The sequence below is a fragment of the Takifugu rubripes genome, chromosome 14 (genome assembly GCF_901000725.2).
Source record: "Takifugu rubripes chromosome 14, fTakRub1.2, whole genome shotgun sequence".
Taxonomy (NCBI): Eukaryota; Metazoa; Chordata; class Actinopteri; order Tetraodontiformes; family Tetraodontidae; genus Takifugu; species Takifugu rubripes.
The window spans coordinates 10,416,497-10,433,473 of record NC_042298.1 but is presented as its reverse complement, the minus strand read 5'-3'; the positions used below and the strand labels follow the sequence as shown (position 1 = coordinate 10,433,473).

Genomic DNA, 16,977 nt, shown 5'->3' with positions numbered 1-16,977 from the left:
CCTGCCTGCCTGCCTGCCTGCCTGCCTGCCTGCCTTCCTTCCTGTCTGTTTGTCTGCCTGTCTGCCTGTCTGTCTGTCTAAGGTCATCATGTGCTGACAGAGCTCCTGCTGTGGCACATTTGTTTCATGAAAACACATTTTAATGCAAATCAAACTGCTGGAGAGGCTTCAGTCAGTCTTTTTTCCAGTCTGTCTATATTATAATCCAGTTTATGGTGCATTGGAGCTCTGTCATATTTCTAAAAGATCTAATACACATTTACTGACTTTTATATTTTAACTACTGAAACCGGATTACTAAGATTTAATTTGGCAACCTGCACTTTTAATAGAACATATTGTTCATGTATTTTCTAAGCATAAATAATTAAGTGTCTGTTAAATATTTGCACACCATCATTCATCTAATGTTAGCTACATGTGGAAGATTTGTGCTTTTTCTGAACCAGGCTGTTATTTTTAATGGTACACTGTGGGCTTTATTTAATTTCTTTTACTTACTTTCTTTTCTGGTGACAATAAACTTAAATCAAAATTCATGGAAAGTGTGGTGGTGAAAGCCCTAAAGTAAGCAAATTTCTGTTAATAAAAAACAAGGCAAGTCCTCCTGATAATTGAGATAGAAACACTTTCAAACGCTGCGTAAGCGCAATTTACATTTTCTTATTTGAAAAAATGGGGATTGCTTTTTATGTACTTTCTATAAAATTCAATTTTCTTGTGCTTTCTATTGTTGTGGAAATATTCAGTTAGAATCTTTGAAGTTATTTCCTGTTGGAAAAAAAAAAGATCATTTCCTGAACCTTATGCAAAACAAACATTTTTGCAGGCGTGAGTATGTGTCCGCATGCGTCAGCAGCCATGACGTTCGAAGGTGGAGAGAGATGTTGCCAGACTACAGCAAGTGAGAGAAGCTGGAGAGCTGGCCAGTGAAACCTCAGGAGCCATCATCCGTGTCCCCTGACAGTGAGGACAAATCTCAGAGTAGAACTCTGAACGTGAGGACAAGAGTTGTCAACTCTGGAGAGGAACGATGGAAAACCTGCCTGTCTACCATGGACCCATAGGCAAAGAAGAGGGAGAGCGACGGTTGGGCCAGGACGGCAGGGACGGATGCTACCTGGTCCGCAACAGTGACTCGGTGCCGGGCGTCTACTGTCTGTGTGTGCTGTAAGTCTGAACCCAAAGTGACACTTTTCCAGTTCCAAAGTGACACTTCTTTAGTTATTTACAATTTTTTTTTGCTTTCCCGGATGCATGTCGGCTGCTGAATTATAAAGACGTGGCAGTGCCACGGGGTCAAACTCCTCCATCTATACGTGTCAACGACCGTAATGCTACTTGTTCTAATGACAAACAGAATGTTCTGCTTTTCTCCTAACCCTGCAGCTATTGATGCTTTCATGTGTAGGATGGCTGAGTCGAAGCTATGTCGCTTTGTGTGCAGGTGCCATGGATACGTCTACACCTACAGACTGTACCAAGATCACGGTGGCTCATGGGCTGCAGACGTGAGACATTTTATTGTATTTTCTTTATTCACTGTTCCCGCATCGACCTTTAGAAAGAAGCACATTTTTTGCTCTGGCTGCTCTTTCGTTCTGTTTTTGTTCCGATGCCAGCCAAATTTAGCAATCTTTGAGGGCAAACAAGAAATATTAGCTCTGACATGAAGTTCTCAGAAGTTTCAGTTCTGTTTTTTTTTTTAACCTTCCTTTTGGTTCTTTTAATGTTTATCAGATTAATTGAAGATGCCAAAGTTAAACTGCACAAAAGTTGTAGATCCAAGTTATACAGAGTCATCACCCACAGAAGCTGCCCAAGCAAAGCCTTCTGACAACCACAGAGGCCTGGATTAAACCTAGGCCAGCATGCTAAATGATGTAGAATGTAATAACTACTCGGTTTCTGCACATTAAAGGATGTCAGAGCACAGGCCCTCAGTCAAATGTGATGTGTTCGGAGAAACGGGCTGTCCAAAGACAGGAAAACTAGAATTGTGTTTGACAGCAGGTCTGATGGGAGAGGTGATGTAATTGAACACTGAGGACTGGCAAATGTCCAGAGATGTGAACACACAGAGACATCTGAAGACCGTGTCTCCCACTGACAGCCGAGCGGGAGGCTGTTGTCAGCACACATTTTTACCATCTCTTATATCCGCGTGGTATCCGATATTCATCGTGAGCTCAGCGGTGTGCTTTCCATTGGTCGCCAGTTATTCTCAATCATTTTAATGCTCAATCCTGAGATGATGCTGAGGGAGGGGAAAAAAAGTGTGCATTGCTGCAGGGCTCTCTGGCTTTTAATGAATCGTTTTTTATAATATAATCCAGAATAAAATATTACCAATTTCTTACTCTATGATTGATCACATGACATGTAAACAAATTGATTCCTTTAAAGTGGTCTTATTGGATAAAACACGAATCCTTTAAAAGTTTAATGTTTCTCATTGTAGGATGATAAATGTTGATCCAACTGCCGTACAGGCAAAGTGGACGGAAATGAGAATTAATGCCAAACACATTGATAGATCCTGGATAAGGTTTGAATCCAGCGAAGCCCCCCCCCAAAAAAAAAAAATTCTGAAAAAGACAAATAAAAACGAAGTTGCAGAGGCCTGATTCCTTTCCAGAATAATCTGTGATTTTAGTTTGACAAAGAGACGAGTGATGCTGAGTTTGGCCTTCAAATCCCACCATAAAAATCCTCCTTCTATGGCAGGTACAGATTATGTTTCTCTTAAATCCTCTGATTTGTTATTGTGCTGCTCAGCTCTTACAGATCTGCATAAATCAGCATCCTGTTTCCACGGCAAAAGTTGGGGGTTAGGGTTAGGGCTCATTCTAGAAGGGAGCATGTTAGATGTCGACGTGGACATGAAGAAACTGAATTGTCCTTCTCTTTCCTCATCTTACAGACTACTCCCGGCGTGCCGAAACGGTCGTTCCGTCACATCAGGAACTTGATAGCAGCGTTCCAGAAGCCTGGACAAGGAATTGTCATGCCTCTGCTCTACCCGGTCACTGCTCAGATACGCGCGAGGACACAGATGAAGACACAGATGTCCAGTAACAGCCTGAACAGATAAAACAGACTGAAAGAAAGAGTGGCGAGCCCTAAGGAACATGCCCGACCTCATAAATACTATGTTGTTGCAAAATGGCTGCCGTTATAGTTTGCATGTAGCATTTGAACAAAGTGTAATTTTCCTCCAATTGCTCAGCGACAAAACCTGCAGATCCTTCAGCCCCTGGCAGTTTTGTCTGCGCTCAGAGTCCGTCCAGTGTTTGCTTTCTCTCTGCGACGGAGAAAGTGTTGACTCTTTACGCTCAGAGATGTGAGGTGAAATATTCAAGTGCCGAAACATTAATATCCATTACTGCATCCATCTGTTGACAACAAATATTGTTCTCTGCTTCCTTAATGCAATTTCTGTTGCGTGAATAGCAAAGTAAAATAAATGATATTGGTGAAATCAGACCTCCTTAAATGAGGTCACAAGCACACAGTAGCTCACAACCGGAACCTTCGTCTGAGGGAAAATCCCCAAAAATTCAATTTGACATATTGAAGTGCTGATTTCCATAGAGAAAATGCTGATGGCTCGGAGGAGGGGGCGAATATCTGTCATTCATCTGATTGACATTACCGGCGTCTGATGGAAAAAAAATGAACCGAGAAAGAGAGAGAGAGAGAGAGAGAGAGAGCATTCATTCATGCAACACAATCATTTGGTGCAGCAGTCTCCTAGCAACCATACCCTCCATCTTTATACCGCTGAGATGAGGTTGGACAGTATCTTGCGGAGCATATGGTTTAGAAGAGAAGGTACATGGCTGCCGATCAACAGACCGTTAGTTAGGAACATATATCACCTGCCTGCTACTGGAACATATGGACTGTGTGGCTCTATCATCTCCAGCCTGGGAGTGAGACACAAACAATTAATGGTGGGCAGATGGTGGAGTGATGTGGGAGGATGAGGGGGAGCTGCTGGGCTCAGCTGTGGTGAGATTAAAAAAACAAAAAAAACAACCCAACAGTCTTCGTTATTTTTCTTTTAAATTTTTTTGGGGGGGAGGAGAGACGCAAACTTGGAAGTGGTTCAAAACGTGTTCTGATTGGCATTTCTTAATGAGACGAGACAAGCAGCAGAGACGAGCACAGCCAAGTCCAGGTCCTGCCCCTTTAGCTCTCGCCACCCACTCACTGAGCTTCAGCTGTCACACCTCTTTTTACCCCTTCCTCTGTGGTTTCTAGCTTCCCCGCACTCTCTTCCTTCCTCCTCCTCCCCATGTCTTCTAACAGACGCGGGCTCCTCGTGCATATCTCAGCTTGAGCCATAATGATGGGTGATAATGACAGCACAGACCCGCGAGTCGCAGAACACCACGCCATGAGAACAAAGAGTACTCAGCAAATGTGGCAGGAAGGGTGCAGAGAGGACTTTGGCGAGGCAGAGAAAGAGCGCAAGATGATACCCAATGCCAATTAAATCCCAGGGAGCAATCTGGTTATTCACACATAATTACTTTAATCAGCATTGTAACCCAATAAAGTCAGATTTTTCATCCAGAATATTTACTATATCCATGTATAATTCTTTGCAAAAAAGAAATTGTAACTGTTTCCTATTGATTAACAATACTGACACTTAATTATGAACAACAGAAGTTCCAGTTGAGCACTTTTTTTTCAGTGTGAAAGCACTGGCTATGTACATTCTTGATTTTAGTATACACACGCATACAAACTACTTGTTGATCACACCAGAGGTGGAAAACCAGGGGAGGCTTCCTTCCATAAAGGGGAGTGTCAGAGTAGACAAGGCCTCTCCTACACAATATGTAAACCATAGAATATCCGAGGTAAACCATGAAGGAACGCAAACACCGTCTCCTGATTGGAGTCATGGAGAATTTTCACTGCAGTCAAGAAGCCGTAATCTCAACAGTTCGGTGAACCCAAGTCCCGTTGCGATGAGAAACGATGTGATGATGGGTGGAGTCCATCGGGTCGGTCAGTCCGTCGGTCTGGATACAAAAAGCGAAAGCCACAGCCAAACCACACACTGCTTGTGCCACTGTTAGAAATTGGAGAAACCGGACGATAATAATAAAATACCATCATTTTGTCACATTTAAAGGCATTTGGAAATATTTTCCTCCAAGCTCTCTTGTTCTTCGTCAGTCTTTGTCTTCTCTTACTCTTTTTTTCCCGATACAGTAGAAACAGTAGAACAAATCAGAGTAGAGTAGAAACAGGCAGTCTTTGGTGGGGTGGGGGGCTGCCCAGTGTCTCTGTTACCTGCCCCCCACCTCGCTAAGTGTCATAAAGTGAATGTTGGCGGGGCTGTCACACAGCTCTGGCTGCTTCTCTATAGGCAGGGAGTAGTAGCCGTCGTAACCCTGAACAAGTCCTTCGGACAGCAGCTGCTGCTTCTCCGCCTCGCTCCACGCCCTGCTCCCCACATCTCCTAACTCCACCCTCTTTCTCTCCTTCTGCCACGCCCCCTCCACTGCTCTTTTCCTCGCCTCTTCCCTCACACGCGCCCTCTCCTCCTCCTCGTTCCCACCGTAGCGCACACACAAGCACAGCGCCCCCTGCTGCAAAGTGATATCTGCGAATCGTCGAGTCCTTCCGTTCACCACGGCGCTCATCTGAGACACGCTCACATTCACCCCGCCCTCCAGAACTCGCCCGCCGACCCCTAAGCCCAGGGCAAGGTCTTCCTCAATTGGTCGGGACTGGAGGAAGTGATGCGTGTCACATCCGTGCACAGTGAAGCTCAGGCCGCTCAGGTGGAGAGCACCATTTAAAACGGCTGCCACACGACGGCTGTCCTCGCTGGCCACGCCAATCACCTCAGCGCTGATACGACCATGGGAGACAGCAAACCGGATGCTAGGGCCAAGGAGAGACGGTCGAGAGCCAAAAGGTGGAGGCCGCGGCGGTCTGTGGTTGGTTGACCCTACGGGCTGGGAGACCAGAGGTAACCTCTCCAGAGAGATGAAGCTTCTTAATTGCCTCCGCAGCTCACACTGGATCCCCAAAACCACCTGAGGATGAGGAAAAGTAAAGAGGATTTACTAGGGGTCTCGATTCCACCTTGTCAGCAGCAAAAACTCACCAAGTACTGAAACTTTACAGAGCGTTTGGATCAGGTGGTTGTCACAAAGATGACAGTAAGATTTTGTCATCAGATGTATCTTTATATTTTGGATCAGTGTTGCAGGAATCTCGAACTAGAGCAGTAAGATCCAGCAACCGTCTCAGTCTGTGATCGTCCGTTTGGTGCGCACGCATGTCACGTAGCAGCTTTGAAAGCAAAGCAAAACCGAGCCTGCAGCCACAGCTGCTATTACGTCCAGCCCGTTACTGACGCGACTCTCCAGTTTTACTATGATGACATTATCATTTCTATAGTTTTTGGCCAAAATTAAAAAGAGCTAATGGTTGACTTTCAAGGTAATTACAGTCATGTCCTACAGCGGCCTGTCTGCTGATTAAATGCATTTAATTACAAAGTGGTGTTATTAAAAAAGGAAAAAAAAACCTCACCTTGCTGGAGTCCCAGTTCTGTGTCTGAGTCTTCATTAGTTCATATGTTTGTTCCAGTCTCCCCACTTCAGGCTTTGAGAAGCCAGGGACAACGTTATGAAGCTGGAAGCCAAACAGCTGCAACCAGCTTCCAATATCTGCACACACATCGAGAAAAACTCAGCGTACAGGGAGAACGTGTGAATATAATGTGTATATGTGAAACAAACAAAGAATCATAAAGCCAGGAAAACAACACTGTGTACAGGAAATCACACAATATGAGCAAAATATGTGGCCGGAATGGCACGACTACTGTTTTCCTGACAAACAGACTCTGTCTGCAATAAACCATCCTGCTGCAGAAGAACGTGACAAGCCAAATGAATGTTCCATTAGGCAGAAGGACATATGCCTCCTGTTGCCACTGTGTTCATTCTCCTTCTCTTTTCCATCTCGTTCCCTTTCTTGACCTTTTGTTTCGCTTCTCAGGGGAACAATATGTTCTTGACAGAGAGAAGGAACAAACCATAACAGTCACTGTTAAAAAAAAAACCCAAAAAACCTGCTGATCAGAGCTATAGCTGTCCTTTCTGTAGCGGGTACACTCTGTCACATCTTCGCTCTCTGCTACACGCCTCACCTGCGGTTAGCTTTAAGGCTGATTCATTCTTTTGTTATGGCAGCTGCTACCTTTGTAGGAAACTGTAACTGGATGTGCTGTGGTGTTAAACACCTGTATCTATGTGGAGGCTGTAATGAGGTGTTTCCTGCTGTAGGAGCTCTGATTGTAGCTCAACTAGAATAGCATAGCTAACTTAAACATACACAAGTAGTTTGGCTAATATTCTGTGATTTCTCTGTAACAGCACATTAACGCTGTAATCCCGATAAGTTCACCTGTGGTAAATTGCGTCACTTCCTCGATTCTCCCAGATGGGCAGTTATTTTTGAAGGCGTACATGTTAAACGGCCTGGGCTCCTTGCTCAGCTCCCCCCACAGTTCATGATTTGGCGAAGTCCATCGACCCGCCAATGTATCGTAATCACGCCTCCCGAGATGGACCAGCCGTGTGCTGGGATCGTACAAGCCGCCATGGAAGCCGATGACAAGCTGGAAATCAGGGTTGGTGTCCTGGTAGACCTCTCCATAAGGGGTGTAGAAGATTTCTTTAACTAGTCGCCCCTTGCTGGAGAAGACCGCCCTTGGACTCCCAACACTATCACAAGCGACGTAGTATTCCTCGCCACTGCTCAGCTCCATGGCGATGAGCTGGCCTTGCAGGTCGTAATACAGCGAGGTGATCAGATTGCTGCTGTGATTATACAAGTGGCTGACCCTGGTGGGCTGGGACAGATCGGCATAGAAGAACTGCAGCTGCTCGCCCTGGCTGCTCTTGGTGGCTACTCGCCGTCCCAGTCCGTCATAACGATACCACACGGTGTGCTTGGTCATTTTGTTATACATGCGGGTCAGCAGGCCGTTGGAGTTATATTCAAACAGGTCATTGGCTCGCTGGCGCAGGAAACCGTCCTCGTCCACGACGTACTGGAACTCGCCGAGGTGTGTGATGCGGTCTCTCTGATCGTAGCGCAGAGGTGTGAGCCTGGAATCAAACCAAACATGCAGTTGCAGCTCTGTCATCCATGTCAAAGGTTGGTGTGTCAACTCACGGTAGCAGTGTTTCAAGCTAGGTTTATCATGTTTACCATGTTTAATATAATCAGGTTTGGCAAATATACACAATACCGCTGGCCTACCTTGCACTGGTCCCAAGACTGAGCAGGTTAATGTTCCCGTTAGGGTCGTAGCTGTAACGCCACTGAAGTCGCTCATTCACCGACACGCTCAGGAGCTGGCTGTCTGCGTCGTACTCATAGGTGTAGCGTGTCACATTGCTGTCTACGCCCACCCTGATATCACAGGTGGTTGTGCGCCCGGCGTTATCGTACTGGACGGTCATCCAAAAGGCAATGGACTTGAGGATTTCGTACTGGACCTCCACCACCTGGCCGTAGGAATTGAACACCTTTGTGTGCTTCATCAGATGTGTGGTGATCACCTAGAAATCCATCAGAACATGATAAACCAGCCAGGTAACAATCTCACCAACCAACCACTGACCCGATCATGTGACCTACCTGGTTCAGGTCGTAAAAGATGACGCTGAACTTGCCGAACTGCTCGACTCGCCCTGACACATCGACGTATCGATACAGATCAATCGGGAGGGGGGTCTCATTGATGACCGCCTGCATGCTTGTCACTCGGAAGTTGTTGTAGCTGTAGTCAAACCTGGCATTGACCAAACCTTCTTCGCTGAAGCGGAAAATCTGCCGGCTGGTCAGCGGACCTGGGCCCGGAACACAAGGGTTTCCCGTAAGAAGCATGCAAACGTTTCAAATCCATGCACTGGTGTTTGTGTGTGCGCTTGTGTGTGAACGTGTGTTTGTGTGTGCGTCCGTGTATGTGTGTGAGGGGAGTGTGAACAGGATGTCACAAATCTAGGTGCATTTTGACAAACAGCCTTCACACCTGGGCGATGCGTCCTCTGCACAAGCCTGCTTAATTACATCATATCAAAGACTCAGTTCAACACCATTAGCACAGACAGGCACATTTGTGAGTCACTCAGTCTCAACTGTCCCCGCGCCTCTATGGCATTTCCTCTGGTGACCTTTAATATGGAGGGATAATGAAATCTAAAGACAATAACCATGATGAGCCAATGGGCTCCTTAATGTCAGAACATCAACTTTAACAACAGGATTCATCACCTCTGTAGCACCTACTACAACCTCTCTTTGGGGGAAAAAAAGAGAATGCTAATGAAAATACTATTATGTTGCTATCTGATTGCAGTTAAAATGACTTAATGCCAAGCATCGGAGGCTTTGAGCATTTGGATGAGCATTACATCTATTTTTATTTTCTATGGAATGTTGATTCTAAATCTGCGCTAATGGGAAAATGGTAGAAGTGCTGAGCGAGATATGGAAGGTTTTCCGTGGCCCCAGGGAACTCTCAGTCTGTTCGTCTCGCTTCCCTCAGTCTTTTCCCGAAGCTGTCATCTTCCCCTCTCCCTTTCTTTCCCCTTCCTCTCATACACCTGTCCATATCCGCAACCCTCTCTCTCCGTCTCAACTTGGTTTAATCCCAAGAGACAATTATCACTACCTTTCCTCTCTCATAGACACCATTTTGTTCTACATTTTGTTCTGCTATGATGAGATCAGTCAAGCGCACGCACACACGTTCACAAACACACACAGATGATTACAGACATCAAATAACAAATTTACTAGCAGGGATGAGAACTCTGCCATTGCAGGACTCAGTAACTTCAGAGAGTTGGTCCAGAGACAGATTAGTAGACTCTGAAAGTATCTGTCACCAAAGCTAAAGGAGCACTGCAGTTTTCTGGCTTTTGTATTTGAAGTAAAACCAAAAGTGAAACAATTACTATAGTCATAGGTGGGGTTTAGATTCGTGGTCTTGGTTTAGGTTTTGATAAGATCGAAAGCAAGGTGTCAAACGTACTCCACGATGGTTATCTTTTGCAGCGTTGCCTGTGCTGTTGGTGAACCTTTATTACGTTATTATACAACCCCCTTCTTGACTCTGCACTGATGTTTTCTGATGAAGGGCATCAAATACAATCATCAGCCTGGCTGTTGAGGTTTTTGGAGTCATAACACCACTCAGAGCCGAGGAGGTCGTCTCACTGTTTCAGTTGCGGTAGACCACAGCCTCCAGAACACGACCTGTTCTTCGTTCAACTTTTATCCGAGATGAAACGGCAGCACAACCCAGTGAAATCTGTGTGCAGTGAGTGACGCTGTCGATAAAGCTGCATGATTGGGCAGTGACATCACTGCAGAGCAGCTTTTAGCTACACCGATCGAGTCGTTGGATGTTTTGATTTGAAAAATAACAAATGCAAAGGTCCACCGCTGCACATCGCACATCGACATAGAGAATTAAGTAAGTAAGTAAGTTACTATCCATACAATGTTTTTATCACTGTTTTTAAACACACCTGTTTGTCTGTATCGTATGGAGCTAATGAACCCGCTGTGGGTGAGGTGAATGGTCTTCACAGTGCCGGAGGCATCATCGTAAGTGAAGGTCACCAGGGTGGAGTCATAAACCACCTCTGAAAGCCGCGCCGCAGGCGTGTACCTAAAGAGAGGAATAAATGATATGCAGACATGTTTTCAGAATAACAGACTGTTTAATAAAGTCTGGCTGTGGCACATATGGCAGAAAAACTGCTGTTTAAATAATACAGCAAGACATTAGAATATGTAAACACACTATATCTCATTAATAATAGAATGCTCCCTCTTGCCATTAAGGGGGAAGTTGCATCATCTTTCAACAGTTCATCACACACAGTGCAGCTGCTGTGGGAGTGATGGCCTTTCAAATCATGAAACGGGGCCGTTTGATATGCTGTAGCATCTCGATCAAGCCAGGGAGGATCAAAACTGTTAAATGCCAGACCACTGCTTGGACCAAACCAGCTTTCATCAAAATCAAACCTGTAGCGTCTGACATAGTAATGAACGTTTGACCTTCAATCTATCTCCTTATTAGTCCAAACAGAGTCATTTGCAAGGGTAGCCGGTTGTATGTGAAGTACACCCTGCAACAGTGAGACATAAAGCTTTTATGAGGCTTTTATAGCTCTGAATCAGCCTTGAATTATGGCCCCTACATTTAACCGATTGCTCTTGTGTTTTCTATGCCTGAATGTGGTGCCAAGGCATAAAACAACACAGCCCGATTTCATCCAAATCAAACAAGTCACGTCCTGATCTGAGTCGTACCTGTAAATGACGCTGCGTCCTGTTCCCAGGTACTGTGTCTTCAACAGCCGCCCATCCAGGGTGAAGTCCTGCACGAAGGACGCCTGGCTGGCAGGAGGAGTGTGTATGTTTCTGTAGTAACCAATGGACAGCAGCGACTGTAGGGTGTGCTTCGCCATGCTGGGCAGCGCCACGGCAACCAGACGGTCTGTTCGGTCGTATTCAAAGATGTAGCGCCGTTTGCTGTGCAGCAGGAGCATAATGGACTGCAGGAGAAGAGAAAGGTGCACAGCACGTGCACAAGATTCTGTTTTGAAATCCATTTAGTTGGAATGACTTTTTCCCCCCGCTTCCTTTTTCGTGAAAACTCGCTTTCCAAATCAACCTCAGTTTTAGCTTAAACACCAGTGCACACATATATATTTTTAAACAAATTAAAGAAAGAGAATTACTTTAATTCTGTTCACTGTTTAGTTTGTCTTTTTCAGTGTCCTGCAGCTCTTCCAACATGTTTAAGGGCTGTAAAATAATGAAAATACTTTTCTGTTAAACTCAAAGGTAGAATTAATATTACATGAAGGTCTTATTAATTACCAGATGGTTCTGTAATATAAGCTCATTTACGCTCTAATTCTGTAGAAGGCCAAAAGCGGACATTGAATATATTTCAGCCTGACTATCATTCTATTAGATTTTTTAATTTAGTCCCAAGGCTGGTTATTAAAGCTTCTGGTAAAGTTCATCTTTGTCACATATAAAAAAAGTCTCTTTTGCATGTTCTACATATTATTACCAGTATACATTTTTATGGCATATATTGCTAAAACTGCAGATGCAAAACAAGTGTTTGCTGTAAGTATATTTCTTCATCCCATTGTTTGAATGTGAATGTCTTGTCTGTTGTTCAGACCTATGTGTGTTGTGAAGCACTGCAGCTTAAAGTGAAAGATAAATGTGGAATAATAGTCTGTACAAAGTACCCCCTCAGACAGACGTATTATTCTTTCTGAAAAAGGTTTTCATGGTTAAATGATGTGAAAGTAGCTCAGTGTCTGGCTCAAAGGCAAGAAAAATGGGGAGGTATTGTTACTGAGGTTTGTTTTCCGCTTGTTATTATTATCTTTTAGAATTCTCCCATTCTTTTCAACCTTGCTTTAGTTTGGGGTTTACATGGCTGCGACAGCTGTGAGGCCGGACATACAGGAAGAGTGAATCAGGTTCCAGCTAACAAACAAGTGTGTGGGTGAAGCCACAGAGCGAATGTAAGCCTGACGCAGAGAGGCACTATCGGAAAAGTGTGTCCTTACTCTGTCTGCATACGTGTAGCTCCAGATCTTGCCGTTGACCCAGGCTCGCGACACCACCTTGTCGTTTTCGTACTCCAGCCGTTCGGACCACTCCCCGCGGTTAATGGCCGCCAACAGGCCTCCACCAGAGTAGCTAATGTTGACCTCGGTGTACTTGCTGCTGGGGGACCAGACCACGGGCCGGCCCAGCGAATCGTACTGGATGTGAAGGGTGAACTTGCGGTGGTCGTCGTAGATTTTCCCGACCTTGGTGCTTTGATCGAAGTCTATGGACAGCAGGTTCCTGTTATGTGCCTGGAAGTATAATCAGTAAAAAGTAAATTAAAACTTTGTAATTCTATTGCTTTATAATCACATCTGAACAAGGCGCTCACGTAGAAATGAAATAACAATTCTCCACACAGATTTAATTTGACTGTGGAAATTAATTGTGAGGTTTGGAGTAAACTGGACCTGCATAATAACAATAAATTGCTATGGAAGGTGCGGAGAAAAACTCCGTCCTGGCTATTTCTAATATTTAGCACACATCAGATTAAATGTTCCTCTTTATGTTTGAGGGAATACTTTGCTGGTGTCGTGCACTTGCTGAACCCAGGAAGAGGAGCTTAAGCTGGTGTGTGGTTCAAGGAAAGTACAAGAACCCAGTGCAGCCCATCGCATAGTGTTGCAGTGTCACATTGTCCACGCTCTTTGACATCGCAGGAAATGTTCAAGTGGCTACACCTTTGAAACGGGTCTACAGTTTCCACAGAATGGTGCTGATTGCCCAACTGCTGGTCGACTGCAATCCTACACTGCGGTTTAGGTGATGAAATTGCACCCATTTAGCCATGTTTCCATGGTATTTGGCTGTTGCTGCGGAGTGTTATGTGGTTGTGCAGATGGAACATCTGAATTCAGTGAATTATTTTATAATCAGTTGTAATCAAAGTCAATTTAGGATTTTTTACCCTGAGCCTTCTCTCGTAAGTGCTGTAGTTCGTCTTGCTCTGCTCCTTTCTCTGCCTCCACTCGATCAGGCTGGGGGCGTGGTCACCGGGAAGGCTGATGTTACAGCGGCTGGCGGTGGGGCTGACTCCTCCCCCGACGCCTCCGAGAAGGAGCGGCTCGGTGCTGAGCGACAGCTCCATCCCGCTCGCCAGTGAAACGAGGAAAGAGCCGTCGGCGCTGACCCTGTATGTACTCTGAGCGTGGTCTGTGTTTGGAAGGTAGGTGTGAGTGTGTGTGTGTGTGTGTGTGATCAGAGAGATACAGCGTTGTCACACAAACATGTTGCACAAAACCACATGTGCACATGAGAATGCATCGGCGTTAAAGCAAAGTGTGAAAAGCAGTCAGACACCATCCAGACAAAAATCAATGAGACGCAGCAGCCGACCACGCAGATGAGATGAGTCTGGCTTTTTGTTTGGAGGAAGCACTTTTCCCTCCCGTGTTCATTCCTTTAATGGGCTCTGCAACATTAGCACACTACTCTATGCCCTATTGTATCCTGAGGAAGGTCATACTGAGAGACGGTGATAAGAAAAGGAAGAGCTAGAAAAGGGGGGCGAGGGCACGCGCTGCATGGATTCTGCAGAAACAGTCGCTAAAGCTGACGGCTTTCTAACGGGCACACGTTTGGATCACCGCCGCACCATCTCCCAACAACCCATAATCGTGGAAATACAAAAATAACCATTAAATGGAATTTTAATCGTAAAACACGAGGAAGAGGAGGCCATATCTGCTCCTCACCGGCAGCTCTGTCAGACTGTAGCATTGTGTGACTGTCTATAGGCGAATTAGTGTATTTGTGTGTCGGTGCAGCTTTAGTTTCCCTGCAGTCCTGTCATTGTGACAACTGCTAGAAAGCAATTAAAGCGATGACATGAGAGGAAACTGCTCCCACGAGTGGCTTCTCCATAATGCACTCATTTTCTCCTCTTCTCAGCAACACATTCTTTTCCATCTTCCTTCTGCTTTTTCCAGCATTTCACATGTTATTTGGAGCTGCCTTGTTTTTGTAAATAAACCAAAAGAGTGCTGTATTTAAGACTGCCCATTAGTCTTGCCCATAGTGAATTATTCATGGAAATAGATAAATCGTTATCAAAGCCGTAAAATTCTACTCGTGCATGAGCTGTGACTGATGAAGACGGGAACATAGAGGCCAGTGTGTCTGACCTGACCTGGAGGGGAGAGATGTTAAGGCCAGTTGCTCGGCAGGAACGATTAAAATGAAAATAACCTTAAGGTGGATAAACATTCACACGTTTCTCAGTGCTGTAACCCCTCCTTCACACATGAATCACAAACGCACCGAGGTGTGCATGTGCAACTCTTGACATGCTCTAATGTCGGGTGGTTCCGGTGTAACCTTTCCTTCATGTCACCACAACATCGTACCTTGTCTGAATGTGTAGATGGTGTCACCGGCTGACAGGTTGGTGCTGGTGACAAAGTTTTCACGCGTGGACGCCTCTACCTCCACTCTAGACCAGCGCTCCAGGTTGCTGTGGAAACCGCTCACCTCCCCAGTGGGGAGGGTGATGTTGGTCACACGGCCTTCATTGCTGTACCTTGCAGAACAGTTAAAAAAAAGAGGTGATATACCCCACAAGCACAAGTGCAGAGGACACTTTTGGACAAATTAGTGTAACCTCCTGACGACACGTCTGCATTCTTTTAGTACTTTCCCCGCCCATTTTGTTCACAAACACGTGTCAACTATGATTTACGTGTGTAATTACGCAACTGTGAAAGACACATGGCGGAGGTGATTAACGCAGACAGATTTTCTGCGTGTGCATCGGGCCGTGCGTATGAGATTGTAAATGTTTGCCATTAGTGTTGCAGAGAAATCCCTTTCCTGCGGTCCCTTCGAGCAAAGTTTCTAACGGTTACGGATAACAGTTGTGAGCTGACTACAGTGATGCCGTGGCTACCACCAGGGGGCACTCTCGCCTCACACCACAATCAGAAACTGTGCCTTTAAATACACTCGTGCAATTTGGCAATCTACTGTCCTTGAACACACACAGTCAGCACCCAATCAGATTTTAAAGTAAAAGAGTGAAATTGAAGCATGTTAATTAGAAACATGAAACAAATGGCAAAAAAGAACAAAGGCAGAAGAACAAAGAGACACTAATAAAGAGAGAAACAATAAAAATCTGACATGGACTTACTCATACACAGTGGTCCAACTGTTCTCATCACTCTTGGTTGCTAGGAGACCTGTGTTGCCATGGTAAGTAATGTGGGAAATGTCATGGCCTTGGGCTGACACTTTTCTCAGTGTTCCACTGTTGCTAAGAGATAGCCAGTACACCTGTCCGCCAGGTAAGGCTAGCCAGAGCGGCACTCCGTGAGCATCTCTCCTCACCTGGAGCCCGCGACCATCGCGGCTCATCAGTCCGGACAGTTGTCCGTCTGCACCGTAAGAGAAGTTGTACAGGTAATGGCCCGTCACCATGTGTTTGGTGTGCATGTGGGAGCCGTTCTGTAAAGGAAAGAGAGAAGTTTGTCAGTTTTAGCACGCGGCATTCACACACTTTTTATAATAAAGTTTCTATAATATTTCCATAAACAATAAACATTTGTGAAATTACTATTATTAGCGGTATTATCTACTGTATACTATTCTGTGTTTTAATCCCTTCCTTGTGCTCTGGAGACACTGTGTACCTGGCTGAACAGATAGAGCTCCTGGTCCAGTGGGGAACTAATCTCCACTAGTCCGGTTGGGTTACCCTGAGGCTGGTTGGGGCTGACAGCTCTGATCCGGATGTTGCCCAAATCAGCAATATACAGAGTGCCGTTGGGGGCCACAGCGAGGGCGGAGGGGGCTTTGAGACGTGCATCGCGGGCATAGCCTCCATCTCCTGATAAGAGAAACAAGGAGATGAACTTCAGTCAGAGCCCTTTATCAACAGAAGGGCACAAGTAAAGGGGCCAGCAGTCACAAACACAATGAGCGTCGGGAATAATTCATGTCAGGAGGAGAGAATTATCCGGATTTGCAAAATTTGGAGCACTCAGGTGTTTATCAGTTCAACTCAGAGCTCTGGCTCATTGGGATACTGTGGCGTCTCAAAGGAACCGGTCCATCCACCTTGATAGTGACCTCAGCATTATCGTACGGAGGTGCAAGAGTGGGTATCTGAATGCATTTCTGATGTCTTCGGTAACACAGAGGGATAACAGGCGGGTGAAGCCCTTTAGATGCAGTCAGCAGTGGGCTCGGGGCCTCGGAGGGGTTCACGCTGCCAGCAGGGTGGCAGTTTATCTCCCAACAGCATGTGCATTGCATGCCTGCGGACGTTCT

General features: G+C 45.5%; 2 protein-coding genes across 3 annotated transcripts in view; one reads left to right on the top strand and one right to left on the bottom strand.

The window, feature by feature from the left end:
- Nucleotides 1–797: 797 nt before the first annotated feature.
- LOC101068763 (SH2 domain-containing protein 1A) lies at nucleotides 798–4,041 on the top strand. The gene is made up of 3 exons (XM_003970594.3): nucleotides 798–1,170; nucleotides 1,448–1,511; nucleotides 2,924–4,041. Exons 1-3 carry the CDS (start codon nucleotides 1,034–1,036, stop codon nucleotides 3,092–3,094), a joined length of 372 nt encoding a protein of 123 aa, XP_003970643.1. The 5' UTR covers nucleotides 798–1,033; the 3' UTR covers nucleotides 3,095–4,041.
- A 1,189-nt stretch (nucleotides 4,042–5,230) lies between these two features.
- tenm1 (teneurin transmembrane protein 1) overlaps nucleotides 5,231–16,977 on the bottom strand; it is a 141,358-nt gene continuing 129,611 nt past the window's right edge. The window contains exons 27-38 of one of the 2 annotated variants that reach the window (XM_029847107.1): nucleotides 16,338–16,534; nucleotides 15,839–16,152; nucleotides 15,057–15,229; nucleotides 13,619–13,863; nucleotides 12,666–12,959; nucleotides 11,380–11,624; nucleotides 10,587–10,729; nucleotides 8,689–8,900; nucleotides 8,308–8,609; nucleotides 7,447–8,153; nucleotides 6,568–6,704; nucleotides 5,231–6,065 (exon numbers count right to left, since the gene is read on the bottom strand). In XM_029847107.1, the coding sequence (XP_029702967.1) occupies nucleotides 5,310–6,065; nucleotides 6,568–6,704; nucleotides 7,447–8,153; nucleotides 8,308–8,609; nucleotides 8,689–8,900; nucleotides 10,587–10,729; nucleotides 11,380–11,624; nucleotides 12,666–12,959; nucleotides 13,619–13,863; nucleotides 15,057–15,229; nucleotides 15,839–16,152; nucleotides 16,338–16,534 (3,725 nt within the window). In that variant the 3' untranslated portion in view covers nucleotides 5,231–5,309. The remainder of the gene's footprint in view (nucleotides 6,066–6,567; nucleotides 6,705–7,446; nucleotides 8,154–8,307; nucleotides 8,610–8,688; nucleotides 8,901–10,586; nucleotides 10,730–11,379; nucleotides 11,625–12,665; nucleotides 12,960–13,618; nucleotides 13,864–15,056; nucleotides 15,230–15,838; nucleotides 16,153–16,337; nucleotides 16,535–16,977) is intronic. The other variant, XM_029847108.1, reaches the window with a different exon arrangement.